Source organism: Copidosoma floridanum, unplaced genomic scaffold (genome assembly GCF_036245765.1).
Source record: "Copidosoma floridanum isolate Cflo_tuat_1 unplaced genomic scaffold, Cflo_Japanese_pri ptg000006l, whole genome shotgun sequence".
Classification (NCBI taxonomy): domain Eukaryota; kingdom Metazoa; phylum Arthropoda; class Insecta; order Hymenoptera; family Encyrtidae; genus Copidosoma; species Copidosoma floridanum.
Window position 1 is genome coordinate 16,286,241 of NW_028321883.1, and position 24,138 is coordinate 16,310,378.

General features: G+C 43.1%; 1 protein-coding gene across 1 annotated transcript; it reads right to left on the reverse strand.

The window, feature by feature from the left end:
* Positions 1–48: 48 nt before the first annotated feature.
* On the reverse strand, positions 49–23,750 carry LOC106644221 (protein scabrous). The gene is made up of 3 exons (XM_089598745.1): positions 23,512–23,750; positions 17,145–17,535; positions 49–1,551 (listed from the first exon to the last, which is right to left on the reverse strand). Exons 1-3 carry the CDS (start codon positions 23,748–23,750, stop codon positions 214–216), a joined length of 1,968 nt encoding a protein of 655 aa, XP_089454871.1. The 3' UTR covers positions 49–213.
* Between the last annotated feature and the right edge of the window lie 388 nt (positions 23,751–24,138).

Here is a 24,138-nt window from a genome sequence, read left to right on the forward strand (position 1 = left end):
ATCCTCCTGATAATCGATTCGAGAAATGTGACTCGTGCACACGCTATTATTATACAATTTACAATTTTTATTTCAACGGCTACGAAAAATTTTCACACTTCCTCTCGTACACTTGTTTTTCTCCGCAGTAACGATAACCATCGAAATCTACCCAAATTGGTACACTAAATGTCATATATACACCCACACAAAGCTTTGTATAGGTGGGCCAGTCTACAGACACTGCTCCTTCCTTTGGACGGCGAGTTCAGCCGAAGCGATGGCCATCCACTTGTTACTGTCCGACCTGTACCAGGTCAAACCGAGGGAGTACCTCCCGTTGAGATTGGCGTGCTGGCACTTGCTGAACCACCATCCACCGTGATAATTCGCCGCGCAATTGGTCGTGCTCGCGTCCAAGTCCCGATCCCGCGCGCTAAACCTCATGTCGTTCTGGTAGCTCATCGCGTCCGTGGCGTTGCCCCCGAAACCCGACACCCTCAGCCTATAACCGTTCTCCTCGCCGTCGACGCTAAAGTTCTCGTAAGTGGCCAGCCAGTAGTTGTCGTCGATGTCGTACAGCTCGATCCTCAAGCGCGTGCAATTGTCCCGACTGAGCCGGTGCAGGGCCTCGTTGCCCGCCCAAAACTCGTTCAACGGCGAGCCAAAGCCCGTCGCGTAGTCGTTCCAGCTACGGTCAAAGTCCACGCTCCCGTCCACCCTGCGACCCACGACTATCCAGCCCTTCCTGCACGCCGCCAACAACGGAGCCCCCGGCCCCGGCGCCAACAAGCTCAACCCGTCCCTCTCCTCGCAATTCCCCGGCAGAGCGTCCACCATCTTCCGGTAATCGTCCTCCACGTGCTCCAGCTCCTTGGTCAGGTTCTCCGCCTTACCGATCCCCCCGCTGAACTCGACCAGCTGATCCACGCTGGCGTTCAAACGAGCCAGCGCCCCTTGCTGCTGGTCGCTCCTACCCTGCAGCCTAACCGCGCTCACGCTCAGGGCTTGGACCACGTCCTTGAGATTGGCCAGGTCCTCCCGGCTCGCCGACAGCTCGGCCGCCTTGAGCGCCACGTTGACCCCGAGCCGGCCGAGCTCGCGCCTGGTCTCCGACTGGTTGGCCACGACGCGCTCCTCGAGCCGCTCCATGGACTCGACGAGCCTGACGACGGACTCGCCAAAGCCGGTCGCGGTGGCGAGGTGCCGGTGGAGCCGGTGGACCTCGTCGCTGAGCTTGCGGCTGGAGGACTCGAGGCCGCGGACGCGTTGGGACAACTGTTGGCCGTCGGCGCGGTCCTCGAAGACGACGCGCTTCTCCAGGAGGGCGCGCTTCCGGGAGACGAGGCCGATCTTGTGCTCGAGCTTGTCGAGGCGCTCGTCCAGCCGGTGGACGGCCCCGGGGAGTCGGGAAAGGGCGTGGCGCGTGTGGTGCCTGCTCACTTCCTCCGGGGGGCTCTTCTCGGGGTTGACGTCGTTCTCGCTGTCGACGGGGATGCCGCCGCGGGGGTGGCTGATGTGGCGTTTGCCCTCCTCCTTGATCGACTTTACTTCCATCTGGACGCTGCTCAGCTGCAACAAACAAAGTGCGTTCGTTAGACATGCTTGGGGTTTCATCTCAATGATGGTGATTCATACATCACATATTTATATTATAACGATTGGAAGGGGATGCCGATTACCGGGGTGTTGGGAAACACATGTTTTTGTACCTTCGTAACCGCGTGTATGGGTTATTCTGGTAGTGAGAGGGGGGGGGCATTGATGTAATATTCATACAGTTCCCAATGTGCCTAGAAAAAAAATATGTATACATGTATCCGATCCTACTCATTGAGGAAGCATCACCGTGGAGCCTTGGGAAAAGGCGTTTTTGAATATACCAGGGATTATCATATTTATACGAATGACGATTAATATACGATTCCAATTATATATATATATATATATATATATATATATATATATATATATATATATATATATATATATACAGTGCGCGGCAGTAGAAGCGCGTCGTTAAAAGTAAATGAGGGAGCGCGCCATCCGCGGGCATTGTTCGATGCGCCATATAAATATACTCCCTCCCCCGTTTCTTTGGCTTGCAATAATCATTCGATGGATCGATCGATTGACCGGTTCGGGTGGAAAGCGAAGAGAAAGAGATTATCGCTTTTTTTTTTTTCTTTTGTATTCAACTCCATTTGGGGCACGTGAGCAAAACTCATCGCGCACAGGTGAGAGCTTTGCCTCGGGAAGTAAATAACAATGTTTATTTTTAACTCTCCAGCGGCCTTTTTTTTTTTTTCTTTTTTTTTTCTTTTGACGAAACCAACTGTTTTTTTTTTTTTTAATCCTACACCGACTTTGGGGATGAAGAAAAAGTATCGCGGAAATTACAAGTCGTAAAAGCCAATGTGGGTAATAAACGGTAATGAAATTATACGGGTAACGTTATTGTTCGATCGGTAAACGATGCAGCGAAGTTGAATGGATGCAAATAATGGGCGATTCAATATGCTGGAATGGAAGAAACAACATTACCCCAAAATGCGTGTATCGATATATACGCGTAACGCGTCCAACGCGTGTTTTCGAGTCGCGTATGCACGTTTTGTGTTGTATATAGGTATCGTAGCAGTTGGCACGATCATTCGATTCCATCGTCGATGAAAATTTGTTGTCCCGCCTATCATTGAAATTAAAGCCCCGAGATTCCCGCGCAGGGTGTAGATTTATTATTATAATTGCGATAAGTGAAATGTTTTAACGTATTTAAAATTTAATGAAAGTACACTTGTTGGTGCAGCGTAAACCTACCTAAGAATTTATTTTATATCGCGTGTAAAAACATTTGTTAAAGTTTTAAAAAAAACGTTTAGACGGCGTTTTTTTTTACTTTACTTTCCCCAAACGTGTTATTTTCTAACGTGTACGGAGTATCGGAGAAAAGATTCGATTTTCTTCTATTTTCGACGTCAAAGTGAACCAAAGTGTCGTATCGATACGAATAAAAATAATAATAATAAAAATCACATGATTGCAAATATGAAGGTTCTTTTGTCATTTTCTCCTCTCTCCCTCTCACTTTTCAAAATTATTTTTCGGTTTTCGTTTCATTACACGGTTTTATTGAAGCATCTAGGATTTTTAACTGTTTTTTCAACGCACGTACCATCCACTTGTTCGTTTTTTATTTGTTCACTGGTACGCGAGAAAATAAAATTTTATTAAAAAACAGCTTCCATACTCGCACTACATTTTGCAAAAGCAATTAAGTACATTCCTACACAATTGAGGTATACGTAAAACCTTATAAAAGCCAATGAAATCACGCGATCGAACAACTTATTGGCCGGCAATCGCTCGACACCAGATATTATTATATCCGCGACTCCTCGAAACGTGCTCCCCAAACGTACGCGCACGTGATTCGAATTTCCGCGATGTGTCATATACGTTTTGCAATCGAACGCGTAATTCAGCCTCGTTACTTCACACAAGCCATAGTTCTCTTCGTGAAAGAAAACCATTTTTTTTCCTGTTCACATTTCAGCTCGGCCCCATTTTATTACTAAACGTATTCGCGAGAAAAAAAAAATAAAGCTACTCGCGCAAACAGAGCATGTAAATAAAACTTTATCCTTCCACGGAAAAGTGGAGAGCAAACTTTGTATTTCATTCGCGTCGGAAGCTATATCATCGCGTGGAATCGGAAATGGAAAAAAATTTGCAGGCATCTCGCGTTCCATCGTAAACATTTTTTGAAAACGAATTCATTCAAATAAATGAAAATTATTATAAAAACAGACATGGGCAATCGAGAACTTCCGTATTGGGCGCGAGTGCGGCAAAAAAAGCAAACCACCCAACGGACTCGTAACAGCTGGCTTTTTTGCAACGGTCCAAACTTCGTTGCGTCGGAGAGGGAGGGAAGAAAACAACGCCTATACACCGTAAATGTGGTTGGAAGCGAAAAAAAAAAGAAGGGCCCTCCCCTTCCGTAGAATGTATATAATCATACACCTACGCCGCAAAATATGCGTACGAAGGGCTGTGTCTATACACATCCACGTTCGTAGATGACTGAAAGAAAAAAAAAAAAATTGCAAAACTTTCGAGTTGGGCAGTTTTCACCCTTCCGCTGCTTTTCAATATAATCTCCCGTTAAAAGCTTGGCTCGAGAGTTTTTCCGTCAAATTTTTTCTCCCCCCCATAATTTCTGTTGTAAGGGTGTTTGGAAACTCTCGAAGCAATTAAAAATTTTATCCACCTCCTTTCATCCCTCTTTTTTAAATAAAATTCTTTTTTTTTTTTTTTTTTTTTTTAATTATAAACTTATTGTTTCGCAACCGTGAGGGGACATGAAATATCCACGAAAGGACTTTCGATAATCAAAAAGAAATCCATGCACCGTGAAAAAAAAAAAGAATTCTTCGAGCGCTTGCACGCGGTGGCGAGCGAGAGTCGAGTTAAAGCACGTCTGTGGCGAAAAAAAAAAAAGAGTACAAGAATGAGAAGGGGAGAGAGAGAGAAAAGCCAGGTGTTCGAGAGACCGGAGGGTCGGGCCTGCACGTGTGTGTTATATATATATATACAATTGCAGCGGCAGCCCAGACGAACGTTGAGACGCTTGCCTTTTTTTTGCTGTTCTTTCCGATCTTACCGGCGAGGGAAAAATTGCGAAAAATTCCGCGGCGCGTAAGGAAAGGCAAGAAGAAGCGCGGGTGTAAATAATACCTAACGAGGACGGCGAGTTTAAAATTGCATTTGGAGATTGAGCAACTCCACTGCCAGGGGGATACTCGGCTCTCGGCCGGGGAGGGTTATATAAACTGCCGGGACGCCGGCGAAATGGCAAGGGCCTGCTCTCGCTTTCGAGAAATCATCGTCGAGAGGAGAGACGTGGTGGGGTATTTTTTTCGGTCAAGCGTCATGCGTTGGGAATTATTAGAATGGAAATTTTTGCGTTAAAGTGGAATTTATTACTCGCGCGTCGATGGCCTTTTTCTCTGTGCTTGGGGCAATTCCCGCAGAAACGAGGACGCGGTACATTTTTAAATTTAAGCTTTTAAAGCTTCGAAAGGGGCGGGGGGGGAGGAATGACGTTTTTTCCATCGGTAAATCTTATGTATATATGTGTACATATTCGGCGAATGCCAAGAGGCAAAATTGAAACTTTCTCTACCCCATCGCGAAGATTATCATATACACTTTGGGTTATTTAAGCAAAACTCATTTTCTCAAGTACACGAGCTTCCTCTTTATTTATTTTTTACCTAATGCTGAACGAAATTTCATGTTAATTAAACACAAACATCAATTAAATCATAATTCAAACGAGTAGTTACATTTCCTGCAAAGAATATTTAACGTTTCATTCGAAAATTTGAAGCATCAAGATGATGTTGACGGTATTCAATTTATCGCATGCCATTGTAAACACGTTGTAATTATACCAAACAATACAATTACGAAATTAAACTCCTTTTAAAATTAGCCAAATATATACATGGTTATAATTATATACTCGGTAAAATCAAGTATAGGTCTTTAAAAAAAACACTTTTAGCATGAAAAATAAAACGCGAACGATTCAGATATCACGGTCCAAAACACGAAGCATATTAATGGAGTAACGAGCTCATTTGTAATCTCCGCTCGTATATCTAATAGGGTATAGGTATGTAATTCATATCATTAGTACATTACACGAGTATACCTATATATGGACGTGGAAAGCTCCGCCACCGACAAGAGGATATGCTATCTAAAATTAAAACTCGAGAGAGAAATCAGAGAATGTAATTACAACTTTCTATTTTTTTTCCCTTTTTTATCACACACTCACATAAACCGGGTCGTTTTTAATTAAAACTAAAAATAACAAATTGTGTTAACATACAGACTCTGTTTCAGAAAAGTACATAATTCAATGCATCTTACAACGAGCTTTCGAGTGCAAAACTTTTTCAAGGACCGCTGCTTGTTTATTCATGCAAATTAATTACGTAACACACACACACACACACACACACATATACGTACAATTAAGACACAGCCCTTATAATACAAGGCTTGTATGTAACTTTATAAGATGGCACGTAAACCTACATGTGGGTTTATACGTATGCTAATCAAGCGCGCCTGTTGTCGTTGTTGTTAATGGTGTTACTGTTAATTATCATTTTACCCAGAGTAGCTACTTGTTTAAACGCAGCCGAGCTGGGGTACATATAGGTTTCTTTTCCTCCACTCTTCTGCAAGAAAAAAAAAAAAAAAAAAAAAAAAGGATTGGGGGTGAACACGAGAGGAAATGAATAAGCGATGCCCGGAGTTCATTGAAATGCTGCTTCCCTCTCGGCAGTTTACCACCGTTTTTGTGTACACACGGGCTTTTTACATATTGCGATCGAGAATAACCAATGACTTTGAAATATTACAGCAAAGACACACATCACGATGCAGAATGTAATATATTTGTATAGGTATAGGATAAATGCGGGAATGATGTACATTTGTACATATGCCAAGGTACACGTACACGTTGAATAATCGAGAAGAAGAACCGAGCCGAGAATACACTCTCGAGGGTTCTTCTCTGTTTGCTCGAGTTTTCAATAAGTGAAAAGTTTCGATCGACATGTGCATCACTGTCCCTGTATATGCGACCACCTACTTTTTTTTACGCGCGCACGTACACAAGTCGCACACCCGCCGAGTATTTATACAATAGCGTCAAGAAAAGAGAGGAGGAAAAAAAAAAAATGTAGAATCGAGAGCAGCCAAGATATCAACTTCTTACACGACTGTATAGCAATAAAAGAAAGAAGGGCAATAGGTATACATACGCATAAGCAAAGAATATAAGAAACGCGAGTAGGGCGTCTTTGTTCTCGTTACACACAATACAGAAACGTCTCGTGTGCGTGTGGATATATTATATTGTATGTACACCACATATTTATAATAATAATAATGTTAATGCACCCTGGCACACAAAGGTGCGTATGGTTGTATAACAGTCCTATACTGTACGTATGTATGTACTACTTGCCGGGTTGCGAAAACTTGGGGGTGGAGGCGAAATTTTCGACGAAGGTGCAAATGGCAGGCGAACGGCACTCGCGTCTGGATGCGAGGAGCGTATTTGTGTCCGTTTGCACATATGCATTACCGTCAATGCATTGCGACGAGAGCGAGGGAATGAAAAAATGGAGAACGAAGAAGGAATCGTTAATAAAGGAAACACAGCTGCTGTCGATGGAAGCCCAATTTGTCTATTTCGTCCCTCTTTTATTGCATACCAACACACACACACACAAAATATTTTTTGTATGTATACCTACATGTGCTCCACGGAGTGTACAGGGTATTATGCGAGCGCGTGCCTCCGAGACGCTCCGCGGGATTAATTCGTACACGTCGGGAAATTCCTATTTTACTTTACTCATTATTTTAATTACTTTTTTTTTTTTTTTTTTTTTTTTTTTTAAAAGGACATAAGTAAGGCGCTGGGATTATGTAGATGGATACGTGTTTAGAAGGATTTTGAATTAATTATCGAGCGAGCAAATAGAGCTATACGGCAGGGCTGCACGGGAACGAGAGAGCATCCCGTGTATCGTATTATATACCTGTGTGTGCACTCCGGCGATGTCTTTCGGAGATAACGTGAAGCACCCGCGTCGCGTGAGCACGTATCCTATAGGATCAATATATACGCGGGGGACTTGCGTGCGTATATTATATGCGTGAAATTCAGAGGGTGCGTGGTTATGAAAATGCGTCGAAAATCCATTTCTCGGGGATGTTTGTGCCAAACTCGCGGGTAGAAGAACGTTGCGTCAAACGCGTGAATAATTTCGTCACGTGGACAATTTTTCGATATATTTTCCCGATGAAAGCTTGGGATGATCCTTTTTTTTTTTTTTATTCTTCGTACAGCCCTCCAAATAATTAATTTCAATCGCAATTCGATTACAACAGAGGTCAACTAGCAATTAAATTTCCTTGTTAATTAAAATAAGTTTCGAGTGGCAATCAAATTTTTACTGCAATTGGTCGATCGCGAGGGATTGAATATTTCAAACTCCCGTTTCGTGTTGGCGATGTATCTATGTTTGGTGTGAAGTGTACTCGATTCAATCGGGAAATAGCATCGACCGACTTGTCACATCGCGAGTAAAGCAACACATCGAGTGTTTATGCTACACTACCGCGTAAAAGGACATTTTGGGCCCCGAATGACATTTATAGCTACTCGGCGTAATGGGCCGTGTTGTAACGAGAAAACGAGAGAGGTTTGGGCCAATCGCGCGCGATCACATTGATCAGTTCTTCGAAACGGGGGGAGCCACACCTGCGCCCCTTTTCCGCACGTACCCTATGTTTATACACGTTGTATATACATTTTTGCAAAACGAGTTTCGCTAATTGTCACGTAGCTCGCGTAATTTTACGCGCGATTTCTCCCGGAAGGTTGTAAAATCAACGTGAATCTCATTACACGTATAAGCGCCGAACAGCGTCGAAGGGATGCGAGAGATGAGGAGAAAAAAAATGTCGTGCGAGAGTTGAGAAAATTTCAACCTCAAAAATTCCAGAGCTCCGTGCCCATCCACGTAAGTACTTGCAACGTTGTTTGTTAATACAGAGGGACAAAGCCATCACGAGCAGCGGGTCAAGGGGAGAAGAAAAAAAAATATGTAGAGTCAAAAGACCCGCCAACGAGGGGGGTGGGGGGAGAAAAAAAATCAAAAGACGCAAAAACCAAGTTGAATAAAATTACGAAAGGTGCCGGAGCGCGCATTGGGCCTCTATGTATAGATATACATATACGCTTTGTGCATCAATGTGTAAGAGTAAAAGGAAAGTCGATTACTCGATTGGTCGCGGTGTGTATATGTGTACGTCGCGAGTAAGAAGCAAACACACCCGAGGGAGCGAGGAAAGGGAGAGCAGCTGCTGTCCGGCAGTATATTTATAAACGGTCAGCCCTGAGCGCTCGCCTTCTGCGGGCCCCGCGCGCAGGTGCAGCCGGCCGAGCGCCTCTCTCTCTCTCCCTTCGATGTAAATTAGGGACAAAGCCGACCATCGTCATCATCGCCCGCCTGCCACTGGCATATTATAATGCGGCGTCTCCTCCTCCTTTGGGTGCGTATGTTTTTTCGCTGCTGCGACGCGCGAGTCTTGATCGGCTGCCGATCTTTTTTATCCCTCCTCACCCTTTCTTCGCACGCGGAGTTGAATTTTAATAGCTTTTTTTTTCACTGCCCGATTTGATCGATTCCTCGTTTAATCTGTATTAATGGGGCTGTGCTTTGTTTCCTTTTTTTTTTTTTTTTTTTTTGTTTTTCATTACGTTAGAAACGCGTGTCGCGCGGAAAGAGGATTTTCAATTACTTAGTAAAAAGGCTTTTACTCGCGCGTTAATACGACAATGACGACGACAAAGAGAATATTCTTTTTTTCTTTTTTTTTTTTTCGTTAGTTGCTCACTTAATTTGATTGCGTCATGTGTAATAACAATATACCATTTCACGACTTTTTCCTAATTAAATATGGCTTATATATTTTTTTTTTCTTCAGCCGACCACTGGCACTCGACAAATTTTAGCGATTGCTCCTCGAAGAGCAAAAGTCGATACGATTTCCGGCTCCCGCTGCTCTAAATATAAAACTTTCAATTACTTCCATCAATTTCGTATCCTTTTTTTTCTTCTGTCTTTCTTTTTTTTTTTTTTTTTTTGTTTGCCTTTCGCTGCCCCCCCGAACAATCGATCGGGACCTAAATACTCGTGATCTCGTGAAAATAAATTTGCCGCGTCGCAACGGAGCCCGTGTTATTTTTATAACGTATCCCCCGTACGCGTCAAAGGGTAATTGGATTAAATTTTAATTGGAGGGGAAAAGAAACACCTTCGGCGCCTCGGTGCGTTAATAAATCACGAAAATCTAAAAAGCAGGAATTTATCGAAAAAAAAAAAAAAAAAAATCACGAAACAAGACCCAGTAGAAGAAGAAAAAGGTGCATAATTGACGCGCTCCGCATTGCGCAGCACTTGGCTGATTCGGACTGTCCAAACAGCTAATTTCCAGGGCCCTCTCCTCGGGCTGGTTTTAATTAGCAAGCGTCTCCCTTTTCCTACGTGTAGGTACTCGAGAAAACTTGTTGAGAAATATTTCTGCTGCTAAAAAAAAAAAAAAAAACGACAGTCCCGGCTGTTTTTTTTATCACGGGACTATTAGCGTGGCGGATATTTTTTTTTCATTACAAAAGAAACGAAGTTTCTCGGTCGTCAAGAAAAAAAAAAATAAAAATAAAATAAAAAAATAAAATAATTCCAATCCTCGTAAAAGGGAGTCTACCGCTGCTCTCTTGAATTTTCCAACAATTTTTCATACAACCCCCCCCCCCCACTCTACCCTTGTGATGCCGAGGCCAATAAGTTTAGCTCACCGCTGCCCCGGAACTCGCATCCAACATTCGTGCGCATCCACGCGAATTTTTTCCCGAAAAATAAAATATTCAATTCAATTCCCCTCGCCATTGCCCTTTGTGAAAATGTCTCTCTCCCCCCCCTTCCATTTTCCCTCGGATCCCCCGTAAAAACAAAAGAAGAACCTTCCATTACAGCGCGTGGTTTATTGTACACGTGTAAAAAACCAAGACGCGCCGTGGCGTGGAAAATAAAAAATTAATAAGAAAAGCAGGAAGTGGGGGAAAAAAAAAAGGATTCTGTCCCACTCTTCCGTCCGAATATAAACGCGCAAGAACTGCTCGTTACTGCATCCCTAAGAGCCTTATCATTCACGGAACACAGGAAACCACCGGCACTAATAAGTACACCGCAGGCTCGCATAACCGTATACAACGATCCCACAAGTCGGCTGTGTGTGCTTATACCTTGTGTATACCCCGCGTCTTACGGTATACCCTCAAAAACCAACGGAGCAACAAATACAAAATGTATATATATATATTTAATGCGAAGGGAAGAAAGAATAAAAAGGATGAGGGGGGAGTAGCGTGTTCTTTTTCCTTTATTTTTTCCTCGATGTGTGTGTCTTCATACAAGTAGGTATAGGATACGGACACGCGACAGGTCAGCGCGCACCTGGTCTCCCAGCACGCGCGCCCTTCTTTATTTCAAGTTACACGTATGCACGTATACATGCACTCTCGCCCTAACTCTACCTACTCCTGGACGAGGCTCTCGAGAGAGCGATATAATATACTAGAACCCACGAAACCCACACACACACACACGTAGTGGTAAGTGGGGGAAAAAAAAAAATGGGAGAGTACTGTATAGAGGAGCGAGGGGCCCGTAAAGAGACGCGCGAGAGATAAATCTAGCCCCGGTACATACTGCTCTTTCCCGCGAAATATACATACCTACGCGAGTGCATCAACGGCGCGGGTCTTACGTGGTGTCCCCCTTTCTTTTTCTTCCTCTATTTATATTATACACCCTATATACACGCGCGCGCGAGGTAAAGGGACTATTTTTATCGCGACCGAGTGGCTTGATGATGCCGTATAACTTTCGTCCTCCTCCCCCTCATCACTATATACATATATGTGCAACGGGTATACGTGAGAGGGGATGAAATGATCGCTCTTTTTCGTCGTCCTTCGGCTTGTTCATTCATTCATTTATTTTTCTTTTTTTTATGGTTCATACGCGTATATCTATTTTACTCCATTTCTCTTTTTTGCCTTCTTTACGCACGCACCAAAAAAAAAGGGAGTAGGGGGTGGGTCCAGCAGTAAAAGACGACCTTTTTTCTCCGTGAACGCGGCCGTGGCACTCTGAAAATCTCCCTTTTTTTTCGGGGGAAAACGGAGCCAGCTTTTCCAGCGGCGCGAGTTATGTATACCTCGTATATACGTATTATGCCGCGTTGAATGGAAAAATTGAGCAAGAGAGGAAGGGGGAGGGGTGGGGAGATTTTAGTGCATTTTTACGTCCACCCTGCGCGCACACGATAAGGTTTTTGAATGGCTCTCCAGGGTTAGCTTTTTCTTTACCCTCCTCCACAAGCCACGCAACCCCTTTCGAAATAAATTTCAACAAACATTAAATACCAGAGATCCAATTAATTGGTGGGGGATGGGGGGTTGGGATATTTGTCAATATTTACATTTCGAGCGAGCCCAACGCTACATATACGTAAAGGAAAATTAACGATTTCATTATCGGCTCGGCGAGGATCGTCTCGTCAATCACTATTTTTGTCCCGCACTTTTATATAAATATAATCAGACTACCCGCGCGTATAGCGCGTATATACTCACGCCCACGTTTATCGTAATTATTATACGTGGAATCACTCGTTAATTGCCTCTTTACATATGCACGCATCCTATATCTCTTACACCATAATGTGCATAGACGCGCCGATTAACCGTACATAAATGGCTATACAAATAGGAGCATCACGTGATTAATAATTAAAGCGCAAAAACGGCTACCGTATGAGGGTATAAAACGCGATTATACATTTAACACGGTGTGTGTGTATTACTGCACCAACCGAGGGAGCACAGATCGTTGCGTTTACCCACGGCATATAGAGGCCCACCTCCTCCTCCTCTCGGGCTTGAATTATCCAAACATCTTTTGCCGCGACTGATAAATCATTCAAACGCACTTGGCTCGTCTACGATTGAATAATCCACCGAGCCATTAACATTGCCGAGCCCAATCTGATGGGAGTATGCATTTTAATCGAGACTCTATATGCATGACATGCCTGGGAAGGTTTTTTTTTTTTTTTTTTTAATCATACACCGCTCCACTGTCCAAGAGTGTTGTTCTTTTCTTTTTTCCGCGAAATTTTATATATTTTTCCAAAGTGCGCTTCCGATGATTGGGAGGGGGAAAAATACGAGTGGTATAATTTACGTGCGTCCATGTATTATAAACGTTTCTACCGTTGATCGAATAATTTATTATTAATGGGTCGCGTTGTAACGCTTTGATCGATGCATTGTATACCGAGCGTATTAGGTCGAGTATTGGGACAAAGAATACACATATATCCAGCTCTTCGCTAACTATAGCGCAAATACGAGCCGCAGTTAAATACGGTAGATGAACGAATAAACAAACAGAGCTGCGTCTGTTATATGTGTCTGGAGTAGCGCATTCGTACATGGATATGTTTCAATTATTTATGCTCTGTGTAAAATACGTTTATGTGCCCCTCCCCCTAAAATATACCTACTGCCTGTGCACCGATTAAACATTTAATCTATACGTATGTGCGAATACAAAAATAAATATCTTACTAATATATAAAGCAAAGTCGCTAAAACCGTTGTAATCGCTAACCGCGAAAACTACTGAACCGATTTTGCTGAAATTTTGCACACTGATTCATGATACTTCCTAGATGGTTTTAGTATAGTTTTTATCTTAAAAAATTTAATAACAATAGCAATAAATGAGCTCAAAGTTTTGCAAAAATACGCCAGCTTTTCACTTAAGTTCAGTAAAATCCGCTAGGTGGCGTCGACATAAAATCGAAGCTACCTGCAACATAATTAAATAAGTGTGGTTATAATACGCCGGAGCGTATCGATAGTTGTACAGTCGAGCTTCGGCAGCTCAACAAGCTGTACAGAGAATGCTGATGATAGTCCTGCAGCTGGGTATCCCGGTTACGGACAACACTCTTCTCTAAGGGGAAGGGACCTAAGTGTCCCTTCACCCTGAATCTCGACGAGTGCGATCAAAGAAAAATATATTAATTCCAACCGATGCCGTCTCTGCCAGAATACCAGGAGACATATCTAGCCAGAGCACAATCTGCACCAACTCTTCAGAGTTGTGTGGCAGTCCCACCATCCCACCTGGTGTAGTTAAAGAATTTGTGACTACAAATATAAGCAAGAAAAAACAGCTCTGATGGGCACGGGAAGCCACAACGGCTACCTTCTTAGTAGTCGCGTCCCCAACGCGCTTACCCACATGTTCCCGTATAAAGATGAGCAATTGAGCAGTTGGTTATCCGGGGAACGACCCGAGACGAGATATTCTTTGGTCAGCGGCGTACCTCCCTCCATCACAGTCTCCGTACATCGAGACTCCCAGGGTAAGAATCAAGCAACCCGTAGCCAGCTCTTCATCATCAGGAATAATAATAAAGAATAGCCTGGAAGTTTCACCACTGGCGCTTTTTAGGGCCATTATAAGTATTTACGTTCCCTACTTAACCATCAATTTCATCGGTTCTTTTTAGGGGCCACCTAAGTGTAAACTACCTTGCCAACAAATACATTTTTATAACCATTTCCGGAAGCGATTCGTCAACTAAAAGACTATATTAACTAAAGACGGGCACTATTAAACCAAGTCAGCTATTCACTGGCAGACGTCACCTGCGGAGTTGTTCTTCGCAAGGCTGGAAAACCCGGTGACCGACGACTCTATATTACCCTCTCGACTCTAAGCATTCAACCAGGAATCACTGATCCTCTCCAAGGTCTGCGTTGGGCAAACCTATAACAGCTATAAAGGAAAAAAAACTTGAGCCAATGGGACAGCCTCCACTGGACAAGTATCACTAACCAATCTCCCCATCTAAGATCACCAAAACAACTGAATCTGAAAATAAAAAAGGTGCTTTAGACACCAACGTCTTCGACGTTATACCGGGAGACGTTGGGAAAGAGCACTACAACTAGCCCCAAAGCTTCGGACTTTGTAATTTTTCTCCCAATCAGTCTGGGTCTTCAACAGTAAGCCAGAGAAGATCACCCTGAGGTATCCAGGCAGTCACAATTGCTGTTAACTGCAGTCAAAAAAGAGTTAACTTAAGAAGCTCACCGGTCTTTTTTAGGGCCATCGGACGTCGAACTACCTTGCGAACAAATGTATTAAAATTAACAAAGTTGACTGAAAATAGCCTTTAGGGGTCATAAAAGTCGTAAGCATACCAATAGTCGCAAAAGGGTATATTGGAAAGAAAACCTCAAATGTATCTAATGAATACAATTTGAGGCGTCAAGAAACTGACGCAGAAAATTTATCGAGATTGAAACAGCAGCGTCAAAATCGTCAACTTAAGAGTCCATTACGTGAGAGATCAGCTTTTCATTGTACGCTCACAGCAATCTCTGAAATCTTTAAAGATCCTACTTCAGATTTTTTAATGAGTAGAAAATGTATTTGTGTTTTTGTGGCAATAAAGATGTTGGGTTTAAGGTCCAGGACTTTGTTGCTCAGGTAATAAAATTGTGAGATATGAGAAAAAACAATTTTTTTTTAATATAAATTTTTTGGGGGTTTTAAATCTTAACAGCTTTAAAAAATAGCCCTTTTCGTGAATTACACAGAAGAAACCAAATCAACAACTTCTTATAGCCATCGATTATTTTATGACATAAAGAACGCACGGTACTTTTCAGCATAATTATTTTTTTGAATTTGTACACCTTATTATTTGACCAAATAAACTATATGGATTCCGAAAAAATATGTTTTTAATAAGAAGATTTTTGTTCTGAGATGTATCGGGAATATGTGTAAAATTTTCTAACTAAAAATGTTTCACATTACGTGTCAACACACTACGGTGTTTTATTTAGTAAGTCTCGGGCGAAGCCGAGACGGGGGGCTGCTAGTAGTTTATACCTATCATGAGAGTGTGAAAAACTACGCGTCGCGCAGGTGTATTAGTATATTACGTTACGAGGCCGTAAAGTGCCATCAGCCACCTTACGGCCGAGTGACGTATACAATTTTTCGTCATCCCGTATAGGAAAGTTTGTTCAATAGGTTGATTTGGTTACTTAACGCAGGGAAAAATTAATCGCTCACTGAACCGCGCGTTCCTTATAAGCATTGATCCTATACACCGAGGTCCTAATGAAGTGCGAACGAACGAACGATGGATAATCGAACGTTCCCAATAATTGGACCGACCGAACGATCACAAAAAAACATACGCATAATTCAACAGTGAATGCTAGAATACATTTTTTTTTTGATAGTTCTTCCAAGTACACTAAAAAAGAACTTTCATTAAACGATACTTCATTCTTGGTTTTCCAGTCCATGTATTGAATTATGTGTGCTTTTTCATATAGAGCGCGAGCCTTTCGAGGTAGCAGTCCAATAACCATGAAAATTTATTCACCATTACCTACAAGTAACTTTAAACTTGAAATAAATTTTGGTAAAAAAACACGTAGTGGTTACTTTGATTACACGTACACAAGAGACGAAAAACAGATCATACGGTAAATGATAAGTAAGAGAAGTTAAAAAACGGGCAACGCTATATTTGATATAGGCATGAACCGACTCGACGCAACGATTTTTTTTTTATTCATCATCGCCCGTAGGCTCAGACATAGCATTCTTTTACACAAGCATGAAGGCGGATAGCAGAAGGCAATGCAAGGCATTGAAAAGGTGAAAACTGAAGAGACAATGCGCACATGCGTCTGGCCGTCAAAAAAAATATAACTACAACACAACTTTTGGCTGCCATATATACATAGATTCCAATATTCGTTATAGATCTCATTTATATAGATAAGCGGAGGTAAACAACAAACTTTACTGTCGGGGATGACGAAAAAAAAAAATATGTATATATATAGATATTTTTTTTTTTTAAATACGTTTTTCTCTCATTTAATTTGCACAGAATTATATTAAATTGATTAAGTTCTTGCTCATTGAAATAAACAGATTTTTAAATAAAAATCAGGATGTATTAGGTTACTCGTCAATGGCTCGTCTTACCATTCTCGTCTGACTCTACTTATACACGTCAAATTCAAACATAATGAGTTGTTAAACTCAATTGTTGATAAAAATTATTAGCAAAATTATTTATGAGAATTAATTTAAAAATATGTTTTAATTTGTACAAAATAAATGTATGCAGCACTCCTCATGTATTGATAAAAGCGGGTGTACACAACGTGTAGTTTTAGGTGACTCCTACTTTTGTCAATTATTATCCGCAAACGATGAAAAGCGCACTTTTATGATTTTGTCATCAATTAGCAGTTCTTTTCAATTTCAACTTATTTCGTTAGCCCCACGACAGCCGCAACATTGCCTCTCGAGTGGCGAAACGAGCAAGAAAATTGGTTAAAAATCGGCATCCCCGAAAAACCAAGGAAAAAACAAAATCACCTGGCTGGTCGCGTCGGCGAATGCCACGGACAACTGGCTGGTCCTCTGCTTGCTGGCGGCCAAGTCGGAGCCAACGGCACCTAGACTGGACTCCAACTCGTCCAGCCTGGCCCCGAGGTCCCGCACCCCCCGGCCGACCCCCGCCACGTCCGACCTCAGCAACTCGATCTCCGAGCGCAGCCTCGAGCGCTCGGCCAACTCCTCGCTCATGTTCCGCGTCCGCAGGAGCTCGGCCAACTCAGCCTGCAACTCGGCCACCGCCGAGCTCAGCCACCGCAGTCGCAACCGGTCGTTCTTCGCCTCGTTGTTCGTCGCGGGCCCAGCCACGAGGGGACCGCTCACAGGACTCGCCGACGAACCCCCACTCGCTCTCAGGCTCGACATCTCTTTCCTGCAACAAATTTATTATTATTTATTATTTTTTTTATTCCTTTCTCATATAGCAGATTTACCTATACGTTTTGCATTTTCGTGGGGGCGAAAGGAAAGAACGCATATATTATAAAGAGCTCGCTGTATACGAGATTATCTCGCGGGGGTGCGCGATACATAGTGGTAGGGGGGGGGGTGTGTGAATCGAACGGGCTTTGCGCGACGTTGTTTCGGGGTGTGCAAAAATGCAGAAAGAGAGATGAAAAGTAGGAGCTATTGGCTGTGCGATAGAGCTCTTCTGGTTAAAAGCTTGTCCCGGCTTCGCGAGCGAATAAATCTCTTTTCAGCTCTGGGCTTTCTCTTTGCTACCCCTGTTTTTTTTTTTTTTTTTTTTTTTTTTTTTTAAATAAATAAAAAGGGGAAAGAAACATTCATAGCGAATCGATTCGAGCCCATACGATTTCAGTTCCGCGTATTGCATGTACACGCGGGGGAACAGCTTTTTGTCGAGTAATCTTCTTGCGTTATCGTTCGTTTATTTCATAATCCCGCGGACCCTCGGATATTTTTATTTTTTATTTTCTCTCTTTTGTTCCCCTTCCATTTCCCTCTGGATATTATCGTGCACGCGCGTGCAGTGTGTTATTTCCTTTTTCGCAATTTAGATTAAATCCTTTCGGTGCGGATGAAAGGATTTTTCATGTTGTTTACTTTGGCTTTTACATTTTTATCGTATCGAAAAAAAAAGAAAAAAAACAACCTGGTTTTCAATGTTCTTTACTCTTTCTCGCTTGAACGGTAATAAAAATTTCATCAAAGCAAACAAACAAATAAAATAGGTACGGTATTTCATGTATACACCATAATAAAAGCAAAGGGCTGGTAAAAACATTACTTTCTGCATTGTTCTTTGAATGTATATACGTACAAAAAATGGTGTATTTGCGAGCACTTACGGCAAAACTATGTTAATTGAAAAGCTTTTATTTGTCGGGTGAAAATGTTTTGGTACAAACTATTTCAAACAAAGTTGCACTTAATTTTTACAAAACGCACGAGGTATACATATTAATATTTGATAGCGATACGATGTAAAAATACGGGCGTTAATAAACACGTTAAAATTCCCGTAACATATTACAAATGGACCAATCCTGGGAAATTTAATCAGGTAATTAGTTCTCCTTTCGCGTAGGGGAGTTGTTGGGAATGAGGGGGGGGGGTGAGCACGCGTATATGGGTGCACACACAGAGCCAAGGGAAGACGAGGAAGAAAAGCAACGGGTTTTAGAAGAGCCAATTAACGCTCGAACATTTTAGCGGAATGAGCAGGTACTTTGGGGGGGGAGTAGCGGAATGTTGAATATATTTGAAGATGTATCGCTATACCTTCAAGTGGACGCGTGTGTACTTTTTTTTTTCTTTTTCTAATTTCAAAAACGAAAGACCGACCGTCGGGACATATGGAGTGGGCTCCTCCCGGTACTTTGGTTCGCGCCACTGTGAGTCCCTCTCTTTCAACGAATTTTCATCAGACGGAGCGGAAACGATATTTTCATACTCTCGACCTCAAGTGCGCAACTGCATCATCTCGATCGAGTATACAAATCATTATAATAACAAGGCCTCGACAAACGAACAAAAAAACCCACTACGGTGGGACGCGTATCCGGCCCGACCGACTTCCTCTCTCGGAAGGGCTCCCGACCCTCCGTTTGTACGTATGTACGTGTAATCGGTCAGTCGCGGTCCGTCAAGCGTACCACCGACGCGTATATATATATACTTTTTTTTTTCCTCCCCCCATTGTTGTTATCCCCATATTCCGATCCAGTACCTGCACTTCACAGAGACAGGGAGGCGCAGGTATAGTAGCGCACTCGATCGATACAACTTCCCCGCGCGAAGCGTAATTTCCTTGATTTTTCGCGCTCCACTCGTTCTATACGCCTATATGTATCATCTACGTGTACACGTATACAGAGTTTGCCGTGCGAGAGAGGAACGTTGACAGATATCGCCTTTGATAGTTTAATGTGCGCGAGGCCGCAAGAGAGAAGACGCTAGGGTATAGGTATGTACACATGTGACAGGGAAAAGAAGGATAGTGCGGTTTTACGTGTTCACGTGTATATGTACGGGGGTGTGCGCTCGCCTCCCCCGTGCAATGGATCGAGAGGTTATTGAGAGAGCGGCGCGCGTACCTGTATAGGTATACTATAGGATAACAAAAGTCGCCCGGGGGGAATAATGTGTTTTATACGAGCCTTTGCCATTTTCTTTTTTTTTTTTTTTTTTTTTTTTTTATTTTTTTTTTTTTCTTTTCTTTGAAACTTACATCCATACTTTTGTGTGGTATCGTCACGGTAAGTCTTATTGTACACCGAACGAGCTGGTTGATGGATCGGTGATTATTGTGCTCGCGTGCACCGATTTTCAACAAGATATTACAAAATAAAGCCAATCGTCAAGCAGCACTTGGTAAAACTTCGACCTTTGACATGTACACGTATACGTAATGGTAAATTTTTGGAAACAATAGAGCCCACCAGGTCAGTCGGTCGATTAAAAATACACCAACCGATTGGAATTCTTTTTCGTTTGAGGGGGGGAGGGGGAAAGATTTTTTTGTACTCTCCGACACGAGAGCAACAAAGGAAAGGCGCGTGGGGGGCTGAAAATTACGAGAATTTTCGGCCTCGCACAAGCGGTAAAATCCATGGTACCCCGGATCGTGCCATATGAACGGCCATATGACAGACGAGGTCCTTATATAATGTGCACTTGACAAGGGGCGAACGGCGTTTCGTTTTATCGTAACCGCACGGATTTAATTGGTACCGTGCACGGCTCGAGATGGTTGAAATACGTATAAAAAAAAAGAAAAAAAAAATAAAAAAAAAAGAAAAGTGTATAAATGTATGTACGTCGTATGCGAGCAAAGGCAAAAAGACCTCGGAGCAGTCGTGAAATCACGTACGACAACGACGATGATGATATAATATTAGCAACCCTATATTTGTATCGCAAGCCTCGCTCGGTATAAGCACATAGGGGATGAAGCAGGAGCCGGGGGATGGGAGGTCGATGTCATCGCGAATTAACCTGTCTCCTTGTTCTGGTGCTACTTGTGTATACGTCGTCGACGTTGTCGAGGGTTGTCAGTATATTATATACATATATATATATATACGTGTGCGCGAGGGAGGTATAAAATTACCGAAAGTATGTCATTTGCAGCGCCTACACGTGTCTATATATACATATGGGGGTGGGTAGGTAGATACAACGCACAAGAGGGTAACTTATATATACACGTACAGCTGAGAAATAACCGTTGCTCAGTGAAGTGACTAACCCGAGGACTACAAGAGGCGCGTCAAATTCTTTCGTCTCGTCTTACACTTTATGAGTATACGTACATTATATACCGATAATGTGAGATATCGTAATTGTAGGGCGTCGTGTCATACAATACATATGTAATATATGGTGGTGATGTGTATAAACACCTACATGTAAAATACGTGTGCCCAGTGGCGGTGATGATGATGATTTGAATGAAGCACCTCAAGGTGCATCGCATGAATTTTATGACCCATACATCGGCTCGAATTTTTCGACAACTTATGGCTGCAGGGGGATGTTTACACGCTTCGCTCGATGGATGAAATTTCCATTAGTTCGGACCGATGCTGTACAGTTGAATGATAGGTGAAACCCTCAGGATCGACGATCGAAGGTAGTTTGGACGGTTGAAAAAGTTATAATCGGTTTCTTCGAAATAACTATGAAAAATCGCGCCAAAAGGGGGATGGGGAGGTAGGCTCTGGATTCTTAGTCTCGTAAAATCGAGCGAGTTTGGAAATTAAACGAAGTAGGTGTACGTATATATGCACCCGACGAACTTTAGGTATGAATCCGAACGCGCCGATCGGTATTATAAAAAGTTCCGTAGCGCCCCAAGTGTTCGGTTTGGAGGCCGGTTGTAATGGGGCTCGTTAGCCAAAAGTTGCAGCCAACCGGCGCCGTGGAAAAACTCGGGATATTCTCATTCCCGCCGTCCGTGCACCCTATGTTGTGCATACATGTATATGCATTGGCGCAGCCAGCAAACAATGAAGTTGAGTGAACAAAAAAAAAAAAAAAAAAAAAAAAAAGAAATATCGGTATATAATATAACACGAGCTCGAGTGTACGTGTACATATTAAAATAAGCTGGCGTGTTTGCGCGGGTGTATAATAATGTGTAACACAAGAGGGCGAAGGACGCGTGCGTGATGGTACAGCGAGGGAGAGAGAGAGTTGCAAAACGGCCCCGAAACCGATCCGCACCAGCTGTTGTCTCGCCGTGTACCTTACCTATACCTGCACCACAAGTGCATGTATAGTATATACCACAATGCAAAACCACCGGAGCGTATATATGTACATGATGCAAGGGTGTATTGTATATACATCCTATACACGCGTTCGTAGGTAAGTATTACAATTCAACGAAAGCTACGGTGTTTCCGGCACCAGTGGCGGCTGTTGTTGTTGCCGAGCTGTGGTATCAAACCGTAAGTATTCTCTACAACACACCACTTACTTATTGTATGGGGTGGCAGCATCTGCTCGCGTTGTATACACAGATATACACACGTACTTATGTGATGGAATAACTTTCATCAGCTGGACCATGTGGGTTGCGTTACAATGTATATGTATATTATCCCCTTTGTTTTCGGACCCTCGAGCTATACATGTGTTATTTGGGTGCAATACATATACATATACAAGTAGGGCGCGTGGCGGGCGAGCGCCGATTATTCAAATTATACGAGCGCGCAGCAGCCGTTTCTCATCCCTTTCTTTCTTTTTGCACCCCGTGCCTGTCTCTGCCTGTCGACTGTGTTAGGCACATATATCATGCACATATATATATATATATATATACATATACTTCAGTATATGCGGGCGTGCCTCTAATGAAAATGAAGAGTGTGCGGGAGTGAACGAAGGGGGCCCCTGTACATTTGTTTTTGAGAAAGCTGCGTACCACATTACACATATATACCGAATGGAGCTTTACACCTGGTGTCGAGCGCAAAGTCTCCCTCCTTTTTTTTAATAATACCGCTCGCGTTGGTGTAGTGGAAATAAACTGCGATTTGCCGGGGAGTACCCGATCGAAAGCAGGGTGGATGTTTTTAAAGGCTCTTTGCCTTTCTTTTTTTTTTTTTTTTTCTTTTACAAAAGCAATTTTCCGGGGGATAAACGTTTTCATTCTCTCTCCCTCTTGCGCGCGAGTACACATCACCTACTTTTGATGGGACGGATATTTATTTTTTCAAAGAGCGCACAAATGTATATACATAAGTATATGATGGGCGATGGATGTTGACTCGAGAGATTTCGTTTGCCGAGCGAAATTTGGTTTTAAGGGTGTTCGAAGGATTACCCTTTTTTTCCGCGGACACGGATCGGTACGGGGGATTTTTCCACCTCTTCCGGATGCATACATATATACATTGGTATGCTCTCGGTGTTTACCCAATGGATAAAAGGTTTTTGCTCAAGTGCGGCGATGAAAAAACACGGGCGGTTGTATGTGTGTACTTCGCGCTGCTCATCGAGTGCACAGTGGACTTTTAAAGCCGCACGGGGTAATTAAAAAACCAAAAAAATAGGATCAATCCACGATATGCTGGACGAGGGAAAAAAACGATGACATCGAAAAGTGCGGCGGTTGGCAAAGAAAGCGGAAAATCAATTCGGAGCAAACAGATCGGCACTCGAGTGTGCTTTTTCAACCTCTCCCCCAACCACCCGCTCTCGCTCTCTGACGTTTTATTATACGTATACACCCAGTTGATGCATACTTGTAGACATAAGATATCGAGAGGTTCTACCCCGATTCCGTGGTACCGATATACCACCGGAAAAAAAAAAAATGTGCAAGCATTCGCGAACAAAACACATACATTAACAAAAAGGCACGTAAAAGACTCACCGGAGCTGCTTGATCTCGTTCTTGAGGACGACGATTTCGGTGTTCTTCTCCACCGATCTCTTGAGGCTCTCCTCGAGGGCGTTGTAGTCCTCCTGCCGGTGCTCGAGAAGCGCGCTCACCTGCTCCTGGAGAAACTTGACGGTGTTGGCGAGCTCCTCCTGATCACCAAAGCTTCCACCGACGAGGAAACTCGACACCACAGCCACTAGCGCGACCAGCCGGCACACTCTCGGCCCCATGATCGGCGATCGGCCACCCACGTTCCTGTACCGATCTCTCGGACTCTACCCCACTATCGCGCCTCCAAGTATCGTAAATATGGATACAGAATATATATATATGTATAAATCACGATGATGCTTATATACGAGCCGGGTTACACAGCAGGATCAGATAAGCGCGCTCTTTTCGTCATATCAAAGCATATACGTATGCAGGTTAGAGGGTACGCGCAAACTGAGATCAACGTTGATCGAAGCGGCTCGTGGTCGCAACTGGAGGCTCGTTGGCTCCGGAGAAGGGCTTTTTATATACACGCGCGGTATACGTGTATACAGGATACGGGGGGAGGCGTGCGCGCGCGCGCGAGGCGACAGCTGCACCGACGCTCGCCTTCTCTCCTCCACT